Source organism: Rhamphochromis longiceps, linkage group LG10 (genome assembly GCF_057381845.1).
Source record: "Rhamphochromis longiceps isolate RC_006_pf linkage group LG10, R_longiceps_female_GT1.1, whole genome shotgun sequence".
NCBI lineage: Eukaryota > Metazoa > Chordata > Actinopteri > Cichliformes > Cichlidae > Rhamphochromis > Rhamphochromis longiceps.
In genome coordinates, this window is record NC_140566.1 from 9,522,633 (window position 1) to 9,541,744 (window position 19,112).

Consider the following 19,112-nt stretch of genomic DNA (forward strand, 5'->3'; position numbering starts at 1 on the left):
GTTGTTAAAGTGTTGTATTTGTGCCTGAAACACAGTTATGGTGAACCTTTTGATGTTTAATGTTCCTACTGTGAGAAGCCGTTGTATACCGATACAGGTCATTCAGACCTGTCAAAGATCAGCTGATAATGAATTCACTGTCCCGGTTTGAAGCCGGAGTGCAGATTTCACTGCAGTGTGGATGAGTGAGAGTCCTCATTTTAATTCAGCTGGACAGCAGATCACTGGCAGTTTTCTTCTTCACTCAGGCGCGACACTGCCTCTTACTGCTGGTCATACGGCCAAATGTGGCTGATCATGAAAATTTCCCAAATTTCACCGAAAGTACTCACTTAAAAGTAGAATGTCTTTTATTTTATGTCTGCTTCAGTCAGCAGGTAACGGAGGTGTTACATGCAAGTTACCGTTGAAAGTCATCATTGTAACATTCACCAACCACCATTTCTGTCTGCAGAAGACATTGTATCTGAACAAAATGGTTAACAACTTCTTGTTTGCATTGCTCCTTTTATTTAGACAGAATTCTGTACACAGTGCCTTTGTTGAATAATGTTGGTCTACTTAAATGTGCAGATAGTTGAATACCATTCATACACTCGGAAATACTGACGGGATGATTTGTTATACTTTTGTTTTAGATTGTTCAAACTCTATTATACCTGTACTTTAACATCTATCCTACTAATGTATATTGGAACACACACAAGTATGTATGTATGTATGTATGTATTTAGATGATAAATGAAGCATTCTAGCATTATTCCTTTGTAACCTGGACCTCTTGAAGGTCATTCATTATTTTGGCCAGCAAATGTAGGATATGATACCTACATTTGCTTTGTCTTATCAATGTAGTGGCAACCTCTGAGTAGCATTTGAGAGGAGAATGACCAAACATTATGCCTTAACTCCTGTCTTCATGTGAAACATGTCCATCTGTCAGAGATAAATGTAACTTCTATAAAATGATATTGTGAATATATTTCTCATGATCTTGGATCCAGCATGGCATTTTAAGCATGTGTCCATGTTATTCTGCGTTGTGTTCCACCCTCTAAATAAATGTTTTACCACTTACTGTTGACCTCACTGTCTCAGTTAAATTAGGAGGGTTTCATCTCACACTCAGTGCCATCTGCTGTATTAGTGACGCCTAGGGGGGGAAAAAAGAAAAGTTGAGATAAAGGATTTAGGATATTATTTAGATGAAAATTCATTAAGTGCAACACAATTACTATTATTGTTAACTTACAAGGTGTGACTGAATATTGAGATTATACAGAAATTTAAGCTTCTATGCAAACTGTAAAATGTAGCTAAAGTTACGTCGAATCAGATTTTAACAGTATTGTGCCCAAACGTTTGTTTGTGAGGGACAGCCAATCATGTCATGTCCACTTTAAGTCAGTTAATGGGGAGTTATTTTATGCAATTGTTTTAAGAGACACTGCTTTTGTTATTTGTCATTTAAAAAAAAAAAAAAAAAGCAGTCTGCGACAACAAAATATTTTTGGTGTTGGGACCTTACAATGCTGCCTGGCATTTTCCTTGACCTGTGTCAGTGTGTGTTGGTGGTAGTGGTGGGGCAGGTTACAAGTCTCTACAATTTTACGTAGTTTTCCAGGTCTAATCACATGATACATATAATTGTTGTGCAAATGGTCCTTACAGGATACATGGTCCTCATGTTTCTCAGTGGTCAGGTCCTTTTATACAGTAGGCTACTTGAACAAGCAAATACTCTTTAAAATAGATGGTTAAAGATAGAAGCTGTTTTCTGCTTGCCAGCCACTTACTCAACAAGCTTATCATTAACTGTTATAACTGTTTGTAGGTATTTTGCAACCCGCTGACATTAGTTTACTGACTTTGTTCACCACTCAGAATTCCTTCAGCTGCAAAAAATTAGAATTCTAATCTGTTATTTTTCTTCTTTAGATCTATCCATAATCTGTTTTAACCCACTTCAAACTTTACCTCAACTTTTCTAGAGTCAGTCTCACGTCATCTTAAAACTCTTTGATATAATGAAGAGTTCATAATTAAATCAACTGACTGCAAGCATCAGACAGTCTGCTTTTGGACTACAGTTGCTGGGGCTGCCAGTCCGGGGCAAATGTGCAGTAGTTTTAAATCTAGACCATTTGTAAAGGATTTTCCCCACAGGGGGATCATTCATTTTAAATATATCATTTTATATAATTACCATTTGCCAGACTCATAGGCAACCACATCCTTTTCTCGGAAGGCTTAAGAAAGACTTAAGATCTCGGCACGATGACGCTACACATACCTCCATGTCTATCTCTAACTTCTAACTTCAGATCTTTACCACCTAATCTGGAAGCCCTGATTCTAACATCCTGAGGTGTGACAAATAAAGGTTTTATATTACCCATTTCTGTAGTTGCCTTTTCAAAAGGGATCTGATATTTATTTGTCCAAATGTCTGGTTAAAAAAAAAAAACTCCAGGGGATGTACTTCAAATCAAAGTACACAATGTAATAATAAAGACTGAAATCCTGCAAATTTGGACAAATGTGTAATTTTTATTTACATATCAAGCTCTGACTAAAATATCCTTCTCTAATGTGCGATGCTGTTAGATTAACTATGATGCAAATGACCATGTACAACAGTGCCGAGATAGAGCTAGTTCAACCAATCATATACATTCAGGTCAAAGGAGCTTGCAAAGAAAAGCGTCTGGACTTCTTTAAGTTACTTGAAGACGTTTCACCTCTCATCCGAGAAGCTTCTTCAGTTCTAAGGTCAAATGGTGGAGAGTCCCAGATATAAACCTAGTGGGAGTATCCTCCCACAGAGGGACAAAAGGACCCCCTGATGATCCTCTAATCGCCTGAGCCAAGGTGTGAAACTGGGTGTGGGTCCCAATCAGCCAGAGTTTCGGGTGAGTTCATTGTGAAACCTGGCCCCACCTTATCATGCGAATTCCTGAGATCATATACATTCAGGTACTTCACTTCTGTGGTTTCCAGTCTATGGGTCAGGCTGTAGGATTAAAAGGACTGTAGAACGATTAATGGAAGAAGAAAGTAGATCAAAGCTCAGCAGCACACATTTTTATTCACTTCTGTAACTTTAATCTAAGAAGTCAAAAACTAGTGTGGCTGGGAAAATGATCTAATCTCCAACAGTGCATTAGATTTAAGCACCTTAATACAAAACCCTTAATCTGAAGTTCCTCCAAATTGTTCTCCAGTACTTAAATAAATCTCCCATCTCACCTTCTGGTGCTTTAATATAACTGAACACACAAATGCTAAACTTGCCAGAATATTTCAGCATGTCACGCACTCAGTAATCACAGGCCAAGAATCTTCAGAACCTTTTATAAGGAGTCAAACCCAAACAGAGCCCCGTTTGGAGTCCCATTTAGAAACCTTCAGTAATGTGACCACTGGCCAGATGTTTCATATCTCTGATGGAACTACCTTCTGTTCATAATAAAAATAAATCTGTGAATCAGAAAATCTCTCTATTATTTCCAAATTCCATCGCTGTTAATTAGCCTGCCTGCAGTCCCCAATGCATTTACCATTGCATTGGGGATTGGCAAGGGGGGGGGGGGGGGGTTGTATCTTTACTTTACAATTTTCTTTGAGCTAACATTTTAATAAAACTTCCAGCAAATTTCCTCCAATCATGTAAAGATTCAAAACCAAATTTGTGGCACAATAAAGGCATCATTCCCTGTTGTGCTAATGAGTGCTGGAGAATAAAAAAAAAAGCTTATCTATGCATGCAAATGGAAAGTTGTAGAAGGAGTAGAAGCATTTCTACAGCAGATAAAGAGCTCAAGGCAAAGCAAACCCCAGATAGTAATACCTCCATCTTTATCTCACCTCTCACACCCCCCGCCAGATCCCACACCCTAACTAGGGAGTGTTTTACCATGGCAACTGTCACGTTCCACCTAACGTGCTCCCAGGGTTCATACACGGCATGCACGTAGTTACTGAATTGAATGATTAGATTTGGTTCAAAATATTAGGTATTCCCTCTGTAGGTACACATTGAGCTATGATAAATGAACCCGCCCTTAAATAGGGGTGAATAGTGTTTTTCTATATGAATAACTTGGTTTTGGAACTAGTGCTTTCATCAGTGCTGCTTGAGGAGTCCCTACACCTGAAAAAGATGTGGTGTACATTATGTATTCCTGCATACATCCTGCACTACATGACTCCCACCAGAGTCATTTACAGCTTAACAAGCTTTTGCACCAATTTTGAACTTGGAATTCAACGAGTTTCTACACGAGGAGCAAGAGACAGCTAAACCCCCCAGGAAGACTAATTTTCTCCTGAAAAACAGTCTGTTTTGAAGGGATGCAGACAAACTGTCAGGGATTAAAGACAAACCACAGCAGGCAACCCGCTCGATCACAGTCCAGCCATAATTTGACACTGTGAATTTGATGTTCGGCGTGTATGTGGCATATCTAATAAAAAATTACATCTCAGCTCTCCATATCCCGCAATCTAGCTAAGCGTGAGAAAGAGGAATAGAGCCCGTTTAATAAGTCAGATAACATGACATCAGCTGACATATCGTGGCATTAAATTCCAAACCATTGCACATAAATCCAAAGTATATGAGATTCAGAGGATTGTAGAGATGGCGAGCATTCGATTTATTACTATGCGGCGAGATAAAGTTCCAAGCTTTTTTTTATTTATTTTTTTTAATAAATGACAGGAGATACCTTGCATTGGCTGACTGCTTGAATTCTTGCAATTAGCCATGTGTGACAGAGAAAGGTCAAAACTAACAATTAACATTGGTGAGATGGAGGAACATTTGGGAAAATGAGAAACATGTAGTTCTTCTAAAAGTCCTTAAATTGATGAAGTATATAATTGAAAGTTTATACTGCTTAGCGAGAAAGAAAAAGGAGCCTAACTTTTGCAATGTTGCAGTTCATCATATTAGAATATAATTACACTTGTCTTTTGATTCTGGGGGTGAAGAATGTCTAGACCCATCATTGTATGACTGGGCTGCACAGCTTAAGTCTATTATACCTTTATTTTTTTAAATTTCATGTGCAATCTTAAGGTCAAAAACTACCACTCCCCACATATTTAGACACAGTGAAAAGGCCGCAAATGCAGTGAAGGCAGAAAATATTTTAAAAACCAGGACTCTTTGTCTCAAAGCGGGTAAACAATTTTCTTACCACAGGAAAAAACGCTGCTAAATTTAAACTTTAGCATTTCCAAAGTACTTAAAATGAGTCAAGATGTTATGATGTCCTTCAAAGAACTGAATCGAAAGCATGGGATATCCAAGTTAGAAGATCTTAAAGCAGTTTTTCAAACAGTCATCATAAAGTTTTATATATCTGGACGTAATAAAACAAATGGTGTGGTCTTTAGCAAATCTGAAAATGACTCAGATTCAACCTCGGCTGAATTACAAAACACGACAGAAGCAATTGTTGCTGCTCATCAATCTTTTTTAACCTTTCCAAAGAATTTGAAGTCCATCATTCTACAGTGAGAAAGATTATTCATAAGTGGGAAAAAAATTAAAGGCAGTTTTCACAGGTGTGGACGTCCCAGCAAGGTCGCCACCAATCGCAGGCGTTGTTTTAGAATCTGCTCACTAGAACATTTTGAAACTGAAATGTCAGCAGAAGATTGGACGCCTACTTATGTCACAGAGTTCATACCGCAGACTGACATACCTGGGTAAAGTGAACATATGCTCCTGCCAAATGATATGTGCACTAAATGAGACTACTGCTTTTGCAGTGCAGGACATTTTGGCAAGAGGTCAGAGCAACATGTGAAAATTATTTTAAAAGAAATTCCCCTGGACCCAAACCTTTGTGCGCGGCTTATCCAGCCTTTTGTATGTGTAACTGTGAAGAAAAATGAACCCACTGCATTAAACACCAAAAACCTAAATGCATTATTTGGGGACAATAAAATCCCTAATCCCATTGGACAAGACAATGAATGGCAAATGAAAGAATAACATATATTCTGAATAACAAATCAAAAATATTCAAGGAATATTTTTTGAAATATGTGAAAGATCTGGCAGAAAATTAGCCATAAAAGCTGTTGTAGACGATAATCAGTTTTTTCCTTCAACAAACACTTGAATATATGTCGCGTGCATTATTCCCCTACTGTATGTTTTTAAAAGAAAAATAGTATTTGTGTGTGTTTTGAGTCCAGCTGGGTGTAGAAAGGGTGTGGGCCATCACTTGACAGAGGCAATCAGGTTGGACAGAGATAAGAAGAAAAAAAAAGTACAGTCTGGTCCACCCCAGATGTCATCACAATATGTTAATGAGCCAGAGTGGGGCCTTTAAGTGCTGGAACCCAACACAGGGACCAGTAAGGAGACCAGACGATGACACACACTGAAGGCAAAGAGGCGAGTATGTGACAGAGATGTGGTAACTGAGGCCTGGAGGCTCTGCGACAGGATCCCTTTCTTTTAATTTAAATACAAAACAGATTTCATATTACAAACATTTTAATTGGTTGTTCTACTCTAACAGTTATCCTCCTTGTTCTTGCAGATTACAAACTACAGGGACTCCCTGCTCATGGTTCTGTCTTGTGCCCTGGACAGGATATCATCTTATACTGTAAGTTTAAAAAAGAGACACTACAGTATAGATGATGTACTATCCAGGGTTTCATTCCCCCTCCGCTGCTATCAGCACACCAACACTGTAACTGAGCCTGAACACTGAGGGAGGCTGTCAAACCGTTACCATTACTGAGTTTTAGTAATGGTAAGGGTTCTACAGCCTTCTCTCAATGTCATCTAGACCGGGATGTGTCACTCACAAAAAAGGGTATTTCCCTTTTTTTTTTTTTCTTTTTTTTTTTAAATAGGTGCATATGAAATAAAGCAGATGGTTCTTAAATAAGCTTCTCATTGTTTTTTGTTCATCTCGGTGCAGCATATCAGCACTTTAAACTGATTGTGTTTGAGGGATTGCTTTCCTTCCCTGGCTGACGTGCATCGGTTTAAATATTTCCCAACTGCTGTCGGCTTGTCAAAGTGGCGATCTCTGCTGTGCAACGGGCTTGTCTAATCACTGGGAAGCAGCCGTTTTTGAGAGTAGGGGGAGCTTGAGGGGCTGACACAGCTTCTGAGAGACATTCGAGGCCTCTCCCTCCCTCCCCTGCTTAAGGCCACTAGCTGGTTATTCATCAAGATGCCCCGAATAGAGTAACCGTCAAGTTAACTCACAGGCAGCAGGAATGAATCTAATCACCATTATCTGACCCATTTTAGCATCAGGTTAGTGCTCCATTTTGCCATCCATTAGGGAGACAATTCAGCCCTCAGGGGCAAAGCTGGGCTTTATAAGAGCCAAAAAAGCAGAAGGAGGGAGAAGTGGGAAGCAGAGAAGGGAGGTGAGAGGGGGGGAGAAAAAGGAAGAAAGAAGTAGAACAAAAAAGTGATAGTTGCAGGGATGGATGGCCACACTTCAAAGGCAGTGGAGGAGGCTAAAGTGATGTGGGAGTGGAGGGAACAGGGTTGGATGGTACATCAGGGACATTTGAGTGAACATGACTGCGCAGGTCCTGCTTCAGTTTATCTACAGCCCGTGTTTGCACGAGGCGCCCGCCAAGTAAAAAGCTCTGAGAGCCAAAGATAAACCATCGGCTTTTTCACAGCTCGCCAAACCTGCTCAGCCATGAGCACACTGTCAAACTTGTGTCAAAACACTCATTTGATGGGAGTCTATGTCATGTTTGTTACTGAAAATATATCACTGCTTAATAACAATAATAATAAAAAAATAATAATAATTCGGGTGGGGGTGGGGGCTCTGTGGCTTGTGGAAGCTGCATTTAATCAACACTTTGGTTTTTTGCAGAAAAACCAAGGTGCTCTTTGCACTTCAACATCAATCTATGAACCGCATTCTGTAACATCTCTATGTAAAAGCTTTAATAATGCACGGGATGAATGGAGGCTGCAAAAGTCACAATTTATAGTAGAATTCCTTTTCTTCAGAGAGGTGTCAGGTCAAAGGAGTTCTGGGTCTGAGAAGATTTTATATGTTAAGTTACAGCGCCATATCAAACTCATGATGAGAGGTCTGTCCTTTTCTCTTCCTATTGCAAGTCCTTCATCCATTTTCACTTTTTCAGCTTGACTGAGAGCTTCAACCTGACTTCCCTCAGGTATACTCTGCTCAGGTCTTCGCTCGCTTCTTGTGCGATCCGCGCTACCATCTGTCCAGCTGTGCCGATCACCATCCTCTACGCACACAATAGAAACAGAAACATCAGCATCAGGCACCACTGAGCACATGAAAGGTTTTATTTCATTTACGGAAGAATAGTTTCCTTCAGGAAAAGTTTAGACGAGCATCATAACCTCAGCGTCATATCAAAACTGCAGGAAAATGAACTTGTCAAAGATGAAACATTTGTGATTCAAGATGCTGATTATTCATATCTTTATATCGTTACCTCATTTGATTAAAACCTCTATAAATCAGTCAGTGTCCTTTATATCTCTGGTCTTTGGTTTCACCCATGTATGGTTGCATGCATGGGTAAAAAGTAGCTTTGTGTCAGGAAAAACACTAAATTCAGTGTTTATTGGTCAGTTACTGATTCGAGTTCTACCTCTACATTTCTTGAATCATTCCTGTGTGACATGCAAACTGTGAAGAACAGCGATGATCTTCATAACTTTTCTTGGAGGTCACCGACCTTGAAACATTTTCAGCACAACAGACGTAGCTTCAAATATTCCCTGTCGTTAAAAATGCATGGCTTAGAAAGGCTGCTCTAATATTTATGAGTTAAAAACACAAGGAAAAAGAATTTTTGGAGATACGTGGCAAACAAATACCAGAAGCCATCAGAGAGGCTACAGGTGTCAGTAAGAGAGGTAAAGATTTCACTTCTTTCAGCCCAGCATGCACTGACACTTCAGAATGGCAGCCTATCATTAAATTACATGTCCACACACAGAAGTAGAAATAAAGAGTTGATCCTAGTAGTGGGCAGCACGACTGCAATCACCCCTTTGACCCAAAGTTGGATAAAGTGTTAAGAAAACAGATGGATGGCTGTCCTGGCTATGTGATTATATGGATACTGCAGTAGATGTGGTCACACCACTGAACACAAAAGTACTTTCAAGGAATTGACTTCCCATCAATACTCAAAATATGCAACTCTTGCTAAAGCATGCGGAAGTAATTAAAAGTTATTTACACAGCGCCAAATCCCAACATCAGTTGCCTCAAGGTGCTTTATATTGTAAGGTAGACCCTACAATAACGCATACAGAGAAAAACCCAACAATCATTTGAGCCCCTATGAGCAAGCACTGTGGCAAAAGTGGGAAGAAAAAACTCTGTTAACAGGAAGAAACCTCAAAGCATGCCAACTGGATTCAACACTTTGACTAAACCACTCCAAAACCTTCTTTTTTTTTTTTTTTGCTTTTTGAGACATTTAGAGGTGAACTATGGCAAGTTATCCAGCTGCTGAAGCAGAACAGTGGCCCCAGACGCATCACACTACCACCAGCATGTTTGATTGTTGGTGTGAGGTTCTTTTTATGAAATACTGTACTAGTTTTACACTAGATGTTTCTGGGAATAAAAAAAAAAGAAAAGAAAAAAAAAAAGAGTGATTTCAAACAACTACATGGACATACAGCACGTTTACGGTTGTCTCATTTGGTATGCAGGCCAAGTACAGCACTTCACTAACACAGATGCACGTGATAAAAGCCCAATAAAGGGTGAGAATGCTTACCATCTGGGTTTCTTTCTTTGTGTAAAGTTTCACAGAAATATCCAGCACTCCATCTTCTCCATCTTGCCAGAGTTCAACAGACTAAAAAATAGAGACATTTTGATCTTAGAAATGTATTCTTCACACATTAGGCAAATAAAGTTTTTAAAAATGGCAGCAGAGTCAAAGCAAGAGCAGATAATATATTCTGTGCGGAGAGAAACTCATGTCGCATAACTCCAAGAGCTGCTAATAACTAATCAAGCCCACAGTACGCCTTTGACATGGTTGTGCGATTCTGTAATGACAGATTTTATAATGGTGTATTCAAAAATGACCCTTGGGTTTCTTTAGAAGCAGCAACAAACAGCTGCATCAAGCACATGTCAACATGTAGAATGGAAGCAAGTATGAAGCTCTTTAAATAGGCTTTAATCAGTGCAGCCAGATGTGACGAGTGCAGTTTGCTGTCAGCTTACGGTCACATGTGACTTCAGAGAGTTCACTGGTTCATTAGTCACCTGTGTCATTGAATAGGGCACTTCCTGGGGCAGATACTCCAGAAGCTTCTCTCTGATGATGTTAGTGCAGACCTCCTCTGGACTTTGGTCAGTCAGGACTTCACTGTGATATTGCCATGATCCTGGCTTGGCAGCAACCATGAAGTAGCTCTTTAAGAACAGAAAAACAGAACACAGTTATACCACATGAACATTACAGTGCATCTTGATGTGGTCATATAACATTTACCTTCAGAGTGTCCACGTCCTCTCTGTCCACTGACGACAGCATGAACACGTCCTTGAAGTGAGGCCAGCCCTGCTGGTTTCTCAGTGTCTTCAGCTGTTCTTTGCTCAGCGCAGAGGTCGGCTCACTCCCATCCTCAGGTTCTGCGTTTTCCTCACCCTCTGAAGCCCTTTCTGATCTTTTCTCTGCCCACGGGGGCTTGATCACTGGCCTGATCCGCATTTTGCATCCATTCACCACTCCACACGTCAACTGAGCCGTGATATCCAGCAGTCTATCTTTAGCCTTCATGAGGTCCACCTTAAAATAAAATAAAATATGCAAACATTATCGCCTTTTCATGCAGGAACTATTTTCTTTATACTATCACGGTGATGGAAACTGTAAAGGCAGCCACATGCACACTTGCTCTGTTTGGCAGTTGTAGCTCTGTAGAAAGAAAGTAGTAGTTCCTACATCCAACTCCGACAACACTTGAAAAGTCAATTAAAACCTTTAATTCTTGCAGTAAGAGAGCGTTTTATCGATTGTTTAATTAAGCAATCGGGTAAAAATACTTTTGAGCAATAATAAATACTCAAGAGAAAAACATAGCTCTTTTAAAATGAACTGCTCATTGGTTTCTATTTTAGACTGAAGTGTTTTAATACTTGCATACAGTATCTATAAAAAAGCAAAGCATTTAGGTATTTACCTGCCATATTAAAAACAATCTTAGATGCAAAAATAAATAATCATAACTACAGTAATGTCAAATAAAATTAGGTATAGATGCAAGCTCACTCTTTCTTCTTAGAAGGCTTAGTTACACAAGCAGGAGGTAAACAGTTGACAGTTTTTGTGTGTGCATATATTATATATTATATAATCTGCAAAACAGTGTTACTAAAGTCTTGAAATAAATATGGTCTCGTACACCCCATGCCCCCCTTTAGACTCACCCCTGCTTATGTGCACTTTAACTTCTGTAGCTTTGCTTCAGATATTCTCTGTGTAAAACAATCAGCGGTGGATGAGAGCAGCTACAAAGCTCGCTTTTCTTCACATTGGAGCTTGTTGAACAGGCGGTTTGGTTAAGGACTCAAGCCAGCTTTTTCCCAGTAAAGGACTTTATGGCAATTACAGTAACAAGCGCTGCTATTCTGTACACTAGAAAACCCTTTTCTTTCACTCCACCTGAGCTCACGGTCTCCGTAACAGCTCCACCTCTTTGCTCTAACTGAGCGCTACAGAGTCGTGGATTACACAAAGCACCAAACAAAAAACTTTGCATTGAGGATTTTCTATTATCGAGTGATTTGAATTAATCACTGCAGTGGAATTCACTGCAATGAATCCCATATTATTCCTTACTGTGGACAAACCTAATGAAAGGAACAAAGCTGTAACATAAACACATATTGGCAGCAACATTGTACTTAATGACCTTTCCCTGCTGCTGTAAATTCTTGTATTTTCTTTTTTTTTTAATCATCCTGTGGGGTTTGGGATGGAAGGCCACTGACATGATTCTGAAACTAGAAGCTACTGTGAGATGAACTGATTTTGGGCTCTTTATTTGGTTTGGTGACAGTGACACAAACACTGAATGATGCCAGCTTTAGCTTTTAGCTTCAATAATAATAATGAATTAGGATGTTATAGGCAAAAAAGTGCTTCTTGTAAAGTGTACAGTACATTAACTGCTACTATCCCTGCAAATACTGCTTGTTTTAAATAGTTATAAACAAGCATGTGAGGTGGTATAACTACAGTTATTACTAAGTACTTGTCAAGAGGTTACAATATGAGGCATTCATACAAGAGAAAGGCTAGACTACATTACTACATAAGCTTTTATCAATCAGATTTCTTCCTGCCTTGTAGTTTCTGCTTTTATGAATCATGTGAAACATGCACATTTTACTCCAGCAAAAAGTACCTTATTCAGGACTAGGACTGCCGGAATATCCGGGTGCTGGGCCAGGCATTTCAGCACCTCAAAGTCGAGCCTGCTGCACATCCATTTGTCTGCCACATCCACCATGACTACCACTGGAAATGCAATTATAAGCATTTAAAAGGGAGCACTGCGCACCACTGTTCACATTAGATCAGCACAAAGAATAATAATAAAAAAATAGAGACTGCTCAATTGCGGTTAATAAATGACCCAGAGTGAATATATCATACTTAGGTCAGCTTCTTTGACCGTGTTCCAGGGATCCACAAGTAAAGACTTCTCCAGCTGGTGTCTTTGAAGACAGAATTTATTCATGTATTACACAGCAGAATAAAACCAGAGGGAGACAGACTTGAGTAATATCTAAATGGGAAAAGCACCTTTTGACCTTTGATGGAGTAGTAAGACCAGGAGTATCAAGCAAGATCTACAAAAAACAAACAATTTATTGACAAAGGGATATAACTTCTGAGCAACATTCCTGGATTAAAACAGAAAGGAAGCAAAAAGGTTCGTACTATCTGTGTGTCTTCCTCTGTTAGGACGCCCAGTGCACGTGACCGTGTAGTGTGTACTTTCTTGGACACAGCAAACACCTTTAAGACAAGATTACAGATTTTAGAAGGTGAGAAATAAGACAAATATTTTACAGAGTAAAGATTTTTTAAAAACAAAAACAAAAACCTTTCTGCCAAGGAGCTGATTGGACAATGTGGATTTCCCAGCATTTGGGGCACCTATTATAGCCACTTTCAAAACCTTTGAGTTTTCAGGTTGATCTGGATGTTTCATTAACAGAGACAACTGTTCACCTAAAAAGACACAACACTAAACATTAGACAGACCATAAACACGACAGAAGGATGACATGTGCAATTTTTGGAAAAAGGCTGAGTTGGAATGATCAGGCAAATTTAGAGATGTAAATCTCTGAGGCAGTGGTCTGGTTACCGCTGTCTGGCGGAACTGAGGCTGGAAGGCGATAAATGTTGCCGTCTGCCTCTGCTGCTTTGCCTTTCATCAGTCTGCTGAGAAATGCCTCTGATGTAATAAAACAAGCAGGAGTGAAGATAAATCCGTTCCCCCCTCCACGGCTGCAGGCAGCATTTCCTGTAAAGACATCAAAATCTCCATCACTTCACTGCCAGCTGGCCCGCAAGCTGACTGACTGATTATTCTTACTGGGATGTTAATATGACACAGAATAGTGACGCATTCAGATTTTCTTTGTCCAAACCCTCTCCTGCCCTGCCTCCCCCCCCAAAAAAAAAAAACAGTTCACAAAATAGACCATACATCATCACATACAGTGGGGCAAAAAAGTATTTAGTCAGCCACCGATTGTGCAAGTTCCCCCACCTAAAATGATGACAGAGGTCAGTAATTTGCACCAGAGGTACACTTCAACTGTGAGAGACAGAATGTGAAAAAAAAAATCCATGAATCCACATGGTAGGATTTGTAAAGAATTTATTCGTAAATTAGGGTGGAAAATAAGTATTTGGTCACCTCAAACAAGGAAAATCTCTGGCTCTCACAGACCTGTAACGTCTTCTGTAAGAAGCTTTTCTGTTCCCCACTCGTTACCTGTATGAATGGCACCTGTTTGAACTCATCATCTGTATAAAAGACACCTGTCCACAGCCTCAAACAGTCAGACTCCAAACTCCGCCATGGCCAAGACCAAAGAGCTTTCGAAGGACACCAGGAAAAGTATTGTAGACCTGCACCAGACTGGGAAGAGTGAATCTACAATAGGCAAGCAGCTTGGTGTGAAAAAATCAACTGTGGGAGCAATCATCAGAAAATGGAAGACATACAAGACCACTGATAATCTCCCTCGATCTGGGGCTCCACGCAAGATCTCATCCCGTGGGGTCAAAATGATCATGAGAACGGTGAGCAAAGATCCCAGAACCACACGGGGGGACCTGGTGAATGACCTGCAGAGAGCTGGGACCAAAGTAACAAAGGTCACCATCAGTAACACACTACAACGGCAGGGAATCAAATCCCGCAGTGCCAGACGTGTTCCGCTGCTGAAGCCAGTGCATGTCCAGGCCCGTCTGAAGTTTGCCAGAGAGCACATGGATGATACAGCAGAGGATTGGGAGAATGCCATGTGGTCAGATGAAACCAAAGTAGAACTTTTTGGTATAAACTCAACTCGTTGTGTTTGGAGGAAGACGAATACTGAGTTGCATCCCAAGAACACCATACCTACTGTGAAGCATGGGGGTGGAAACATCATGCTATGGGGCTGTTTTTCTGCCAAGGGGACAGGACGACTGATCCGTGTTAAGGACAGAATGAATGGGGCCATGTATCGTGAGATTTTGAGCCAAAACCTCCTTCCATCAGTGAGAACTTTGAAGATGAAACGAGGCTGGGTCTTCCAACATGACAATGATCCAAAACACACCGCCCGGGCAACAAAGGAGTGGCTCCGTAAGAAGCATTTGAAAGTCCTGGAGTGGCCTAGCCAGTCTCCAGACCTCAACCCCATAGAAAATCTGTGGCGGGAGTTGAAAGTCCATGTTGCTCGGCGACAGCCCCAAAACATCACTGCTCTCGAGAAGATCTGCATGGAGGAATGGGCCAAAATACCAGCTACTGTGTGTGCAAACCTGGTAAAGACCTATAGTAAACGTTTGACCTCTGTTATTGCCAACAAAGGTTATGTTACAAAGTATTGAGTTGTATTTTTGTTATTGACCAAATACTTATTTTCCACCCTGAATTACGAATAAATTCTTTACAAATCCTACCATGTGGATTCATGGATTTTTCTTTTTCACATTCTGTCTCTCACAGTTGAAGTGTACCTCTGGTGCAAATTACTGACCTCTGTCATCATTTTAGGTGGGGGAACTTGCACAATCGGTGGCTGACTAAATACTTTTTTGCCCCACTGTAACTCCAAGATTTTTGTACTGTCTTACCCCCAAAACTGCAGCTTTTAAAAGTCGTTTTGGATAACAAGCACTTTTATGGAGAAATGTGTTAACAAGCAATTTGTTGTTACTTTTGCAGAGAATTTTGAGCCTTAGTGGAGGTATAAAGTCTCAGGCTGCTCCTGTTAGCACTGTGCAGGAGAGAAATGATTCACTTTATCTAGCAAATATAAATGTAATCAATTTATGATTTAAACTACTTTTAAAATCAGCTTTCCAAAAGTTTAATAAGAAAGGACTTTAATAGTAAGAGGAGGGGGGATTCCTCCTTGAGCTGGACCAAAATCAACAGGATCATCTTCCAGAAACTCACTGCTCTACTCTCACTACATGAGGCCGGGCACTAGGGCAGTAGGGTCTGACAATGTCCGAGGATTTCATCCCGATACCTAATGGCAATCATGGTGCTGTTGCCTAGCCTGTAGAGGTCTTTGTGTCCCTCCATCAATATGGATCCCCAGACCATCACTGACCCAGTACCAAACCGGTTATACTGAACGATGTTACAGGCAGCATAACGTTCTCCACGGCTTCTCCAGACTCTGTCACATATGGTCAGGGTGAATCTGCTCTCATCTCTAAAAAGCAAAGGGCATCAGTGATGACCTGCCAATTCTGGTATTCTGATGGCAAAATCCAATCAGGATCAACATCATAGGGACCAACAGAGGATGTCAGTACTCAGGCCACCTTATGTAGTCTGTTTTTGATTGTGTGGTCAGAGACACTCACACCAGCAGGCTGTAGGAGGTCATTCTGGCGAAGCTCATCCTGTTCCTCCTTACACAAATGGAGCAGATGCCGATCCTGGTGATCGCTTATGGACCTTCTACAGCCCTGTCCAGTTCTCCTAGAGTAGTGGTTCCCCCCCCCCTGCACAAACACATACTCCAACCACACACGCCCATATTTTGTTTTCAAACTCCATTGCGGTTTATTTCACGCCTCAAACATTTAGTAAACAATTAAGCAAATACTAGTAAACTGCAATAAATTACAGGTAGTAATAAAATACACTACTAACTCTTTTACACTACATCCACACCTGCATGGGTATTTTCGAAAAACGCAGCTGTTTCTGTGCGTTTGGGCCTTTCGTCAACACGTAAACGGTGTTTCGAATCACAGAAAACTGAGATTTTTTAAAACTCTTTTGCGAGGAATACAGAGTTCATCGCGCAACGTCAAAGGTATGTGCCTTTTTTCACATCACGCTGTGTGCCACTGCCACGTTATTGTTTACATGAGATGAATTGCAGAATGGCATATAGAGACAAAATACTGTTAATCTGACTATCTGCAGGTTTTACACGCTTACATACACACACGCAGTTACTGTCCCTCCATTTAGAAAGGCAGAGAGGTCATGGTGTAATTATTTTACGTGTAGTTTTTTTTTCCTGTGTAATAATATTCAACATTGCTATCAACACATTTTTCAAAAAATGCCTCTCTGTGACAAAATGGATTCAAAAACAAAAACAACTGTGGGATACTGTTTGTCTGTGATTTGGACAGGGGGAACAAATTGTGGCCAGATCAGCCTGATATTATTTCTATCCCACTGTAATTTTACTCTATAAAGAGCTAACATCTCCAAAATGTCAGGAGTAGTTAGTCAAGAAGTGTTTGTGAACTAAAAATCGAGAATGTGGGATACTGTTTGTCCAAACCAATTCTGCAGGGGATACCTTACCTTGGCACTTGTTCAGGTGAAGCCAAAGGAAAGATATGCTTCAACATATTTTCTAGTCTTTGGCTTGGAAGGAAGTTGGTTTGGAAACATATTTGGCGATGCTTAATCTCCTGTTTTGCGTTTGTGTGAGAGCCCCGTCAAAAGCCTGTCCATTATGCTAGCAGTGTCCAAGAGTTCTTTTTTGTTTTGTTTTTTTCTTTCATACCACCCCTGCAATGGCTCTGCGCCCCCCCCCCCCCTCCCCCCTTTGGGAACCTCTGTCCTAGAGTAACTGGTTTTCTCCTGGACTTTCCTCTACACTCTTAAGACGGATTAACAGCCCCTCTACTACCTAACTACAAAGATCAATATCTCAGAAGTTTAACTGACTTGATGGTGTATTCAAAAAAATAAAAATCAGAATTGGTTGGGTCTGGGATGTGAACAGCCTACGTAATTCAAAGTAAATTTTACAAAATGTATCAATTTAAAAAAAATGACAGTGTAAACCAATCAGTGTGAAACAAATACACACTGTCAACTGAGTCTACTCGACACAGTTGACTGCCAGCTGGTTATATTCCTATAGAAGAGGATGGTTGCTCAGCACAAATATATTACAGGGTGTATCAGAAAGAGTCATCCACTTACAAAGCGCTTTAACCTTACAGCTATTTACTGGTAATGATCTAAACATGTACCTTTAGAAAAAAGGGATTCAAGAGTTTTTGTGAGTGCTTGCCGGTAGGTAACAACAGGTAACAACAACAGCAGCTCCAGACACGCTTTCTTGTATGTTATTACTAACTTGACCCCAATCAATTGCAGACTGATGCCAGACTGACTCAGTCTTACAACAACATGGCAGGTTTTAATGACGTGTTGGAGAACGTCTCATTTTTCAGTCAAAAAACATCTGTAGTGAGAAAAGTGTCTGTGAAGGTTCTCAAAGCCACCTCCATAGGACAAGACTCAGCAGTCCATCTGCATCTTAAAGATAAAGGACACTCTTTCAAGGATGCCAATGTTCACATTTTGGACAGAGAAGACAGATGGTTTGAAAGAGGAGTGAAAGAAGCCATTTATGTCCACTGTGAGCGACCATCTTTGAACAGAGGCGGTGGTTTACGACACCAACTGTCTGCCATCTATAATCCAGTTTTGAGTTCTCAGCATGTAAGAAAACCCAGGTAAAGCATTGAGATAATATCATATCGATAACAATAGCTCATCTTTTCCGCCTCAAATTATCAGCCATATTTTCTGTCTGTTCACGGTCCTTTACACGGCGTCTATACAGTTAATCAAAGCAGCAATGACATCTTCATCCATGTAGATGTCATTATAATGTCTATGGTATTAGCATTCATTCATTCATTCATTCATTCATTCCGAGCTACAGGTGACATTTCACTTTTCCCCATTTGGTATTAACCCCGAGCCTCAAATATTTCTCCTTTCAAAAATGAACAAAATAAACGATAAGCAGAAAAATAATGTCTCCACTGACCCGCTGTCAGAAACCATGACGCACTTTCCTGTCGAGCAGACACGGCGAGCCGCCTGGAGAGGACAGCCGAGTCTCTGAAAAAGCGACCACACACTCTGAGAGCCATCTTACTTTGACAAAACAACAGCTGCTGTGTTTTAGCTAATAAGACGTTGTTCGTCTGCGAAGAACTGGGTCACTTGTTTACATTCACATTGCCTGTAAGGTAAAACCATGTTGCTTTAACCAAAGAGAGGTATCTTCCGTTCTGGAGAGGGTCTGTATGAGTGTGCTTGTGAAAGCTACACCGCCCCCTAGCGGCTGCAGGGTCAACTGCATCCCTGAACATCCTACTCGCATTCATCTGAAACGTTAAAGTCAGATAGCAAATTAATCACAACCCACTGATTAAACTGATTTTTTTCAAGGCAAATAAAACTGAAATATTTATTGTTTGACAAGATTTACATCATAATATCCAACTACTCTCCTAATGACTCAGTAAAGACTGTACCAGTTGCGTACTCTTCACTGACTAAA

The 19,112-nt window shown here is 40.4% G+C and overlaps 1 protein-coding gene across 1 annotated transcript; it reads right to left on the minus strand.

Annotated features, from left to right (window-relative positions):
• Window positions 1–5,034: 5,034 nt before the first annotated feature.
• On the minus strand, window positions 5,035–18,840 carry eral1 (Era-like 12S mitochondrial rRNA chaperone 1). The gene is made up of 11 exons (XM_085420064.1): window positions 18,594–18,840; window positions 13,406–13,564; window positions 13,139–13,266; window positions 12,973–13,050; window positions 12,835–12,881; window positions 12,685–12,746; window positions 12,434–12,546; window positions 10,516–10,812; window positions 10,287–10,436; window positions 9,787–9,867; window positions 5,035–8,268 (listed from the first exon to the last, which is right to left on the minus strand). Exons 1-11 carry the CDS (start codon window positions 18,697–18,699, stop codon window positions 8,146–8,148), a joined length of 1,344 nt encoding a protein of 447 aa, XP_085276190.1. The 5' UTR covers window positions 18,700–18,840; the 3' UTR covers window positions 5,035–8,145.
• Window positions 18,841–19,112: the final 272 nt, after the last annotated feature.

Coding starts and splice junctions, on each gene's coding strand:
- eral1 (XM_085420064.1), bottom strand. CDS start 18,699: ATGGCTCTCAGAGTGTGTGGTCGCTTTTTCAGAGACTCGGCTGTCCTC. Junction 13,051..13,138: donor ATCAGCTCCTTGGCAGAAAG/GTTTTTGTTTTT, acceptor CTTGTCTTAAAG/GTGTTTGCTGTGTCCAAGAA. Junction 10,813..12,433: donor CAGTCCTAGTCCTGAATAAG/GTACTTTTTGCT, acceptor TTTTATTTTAAG/GTGGACCTCATGAAGGCTAA.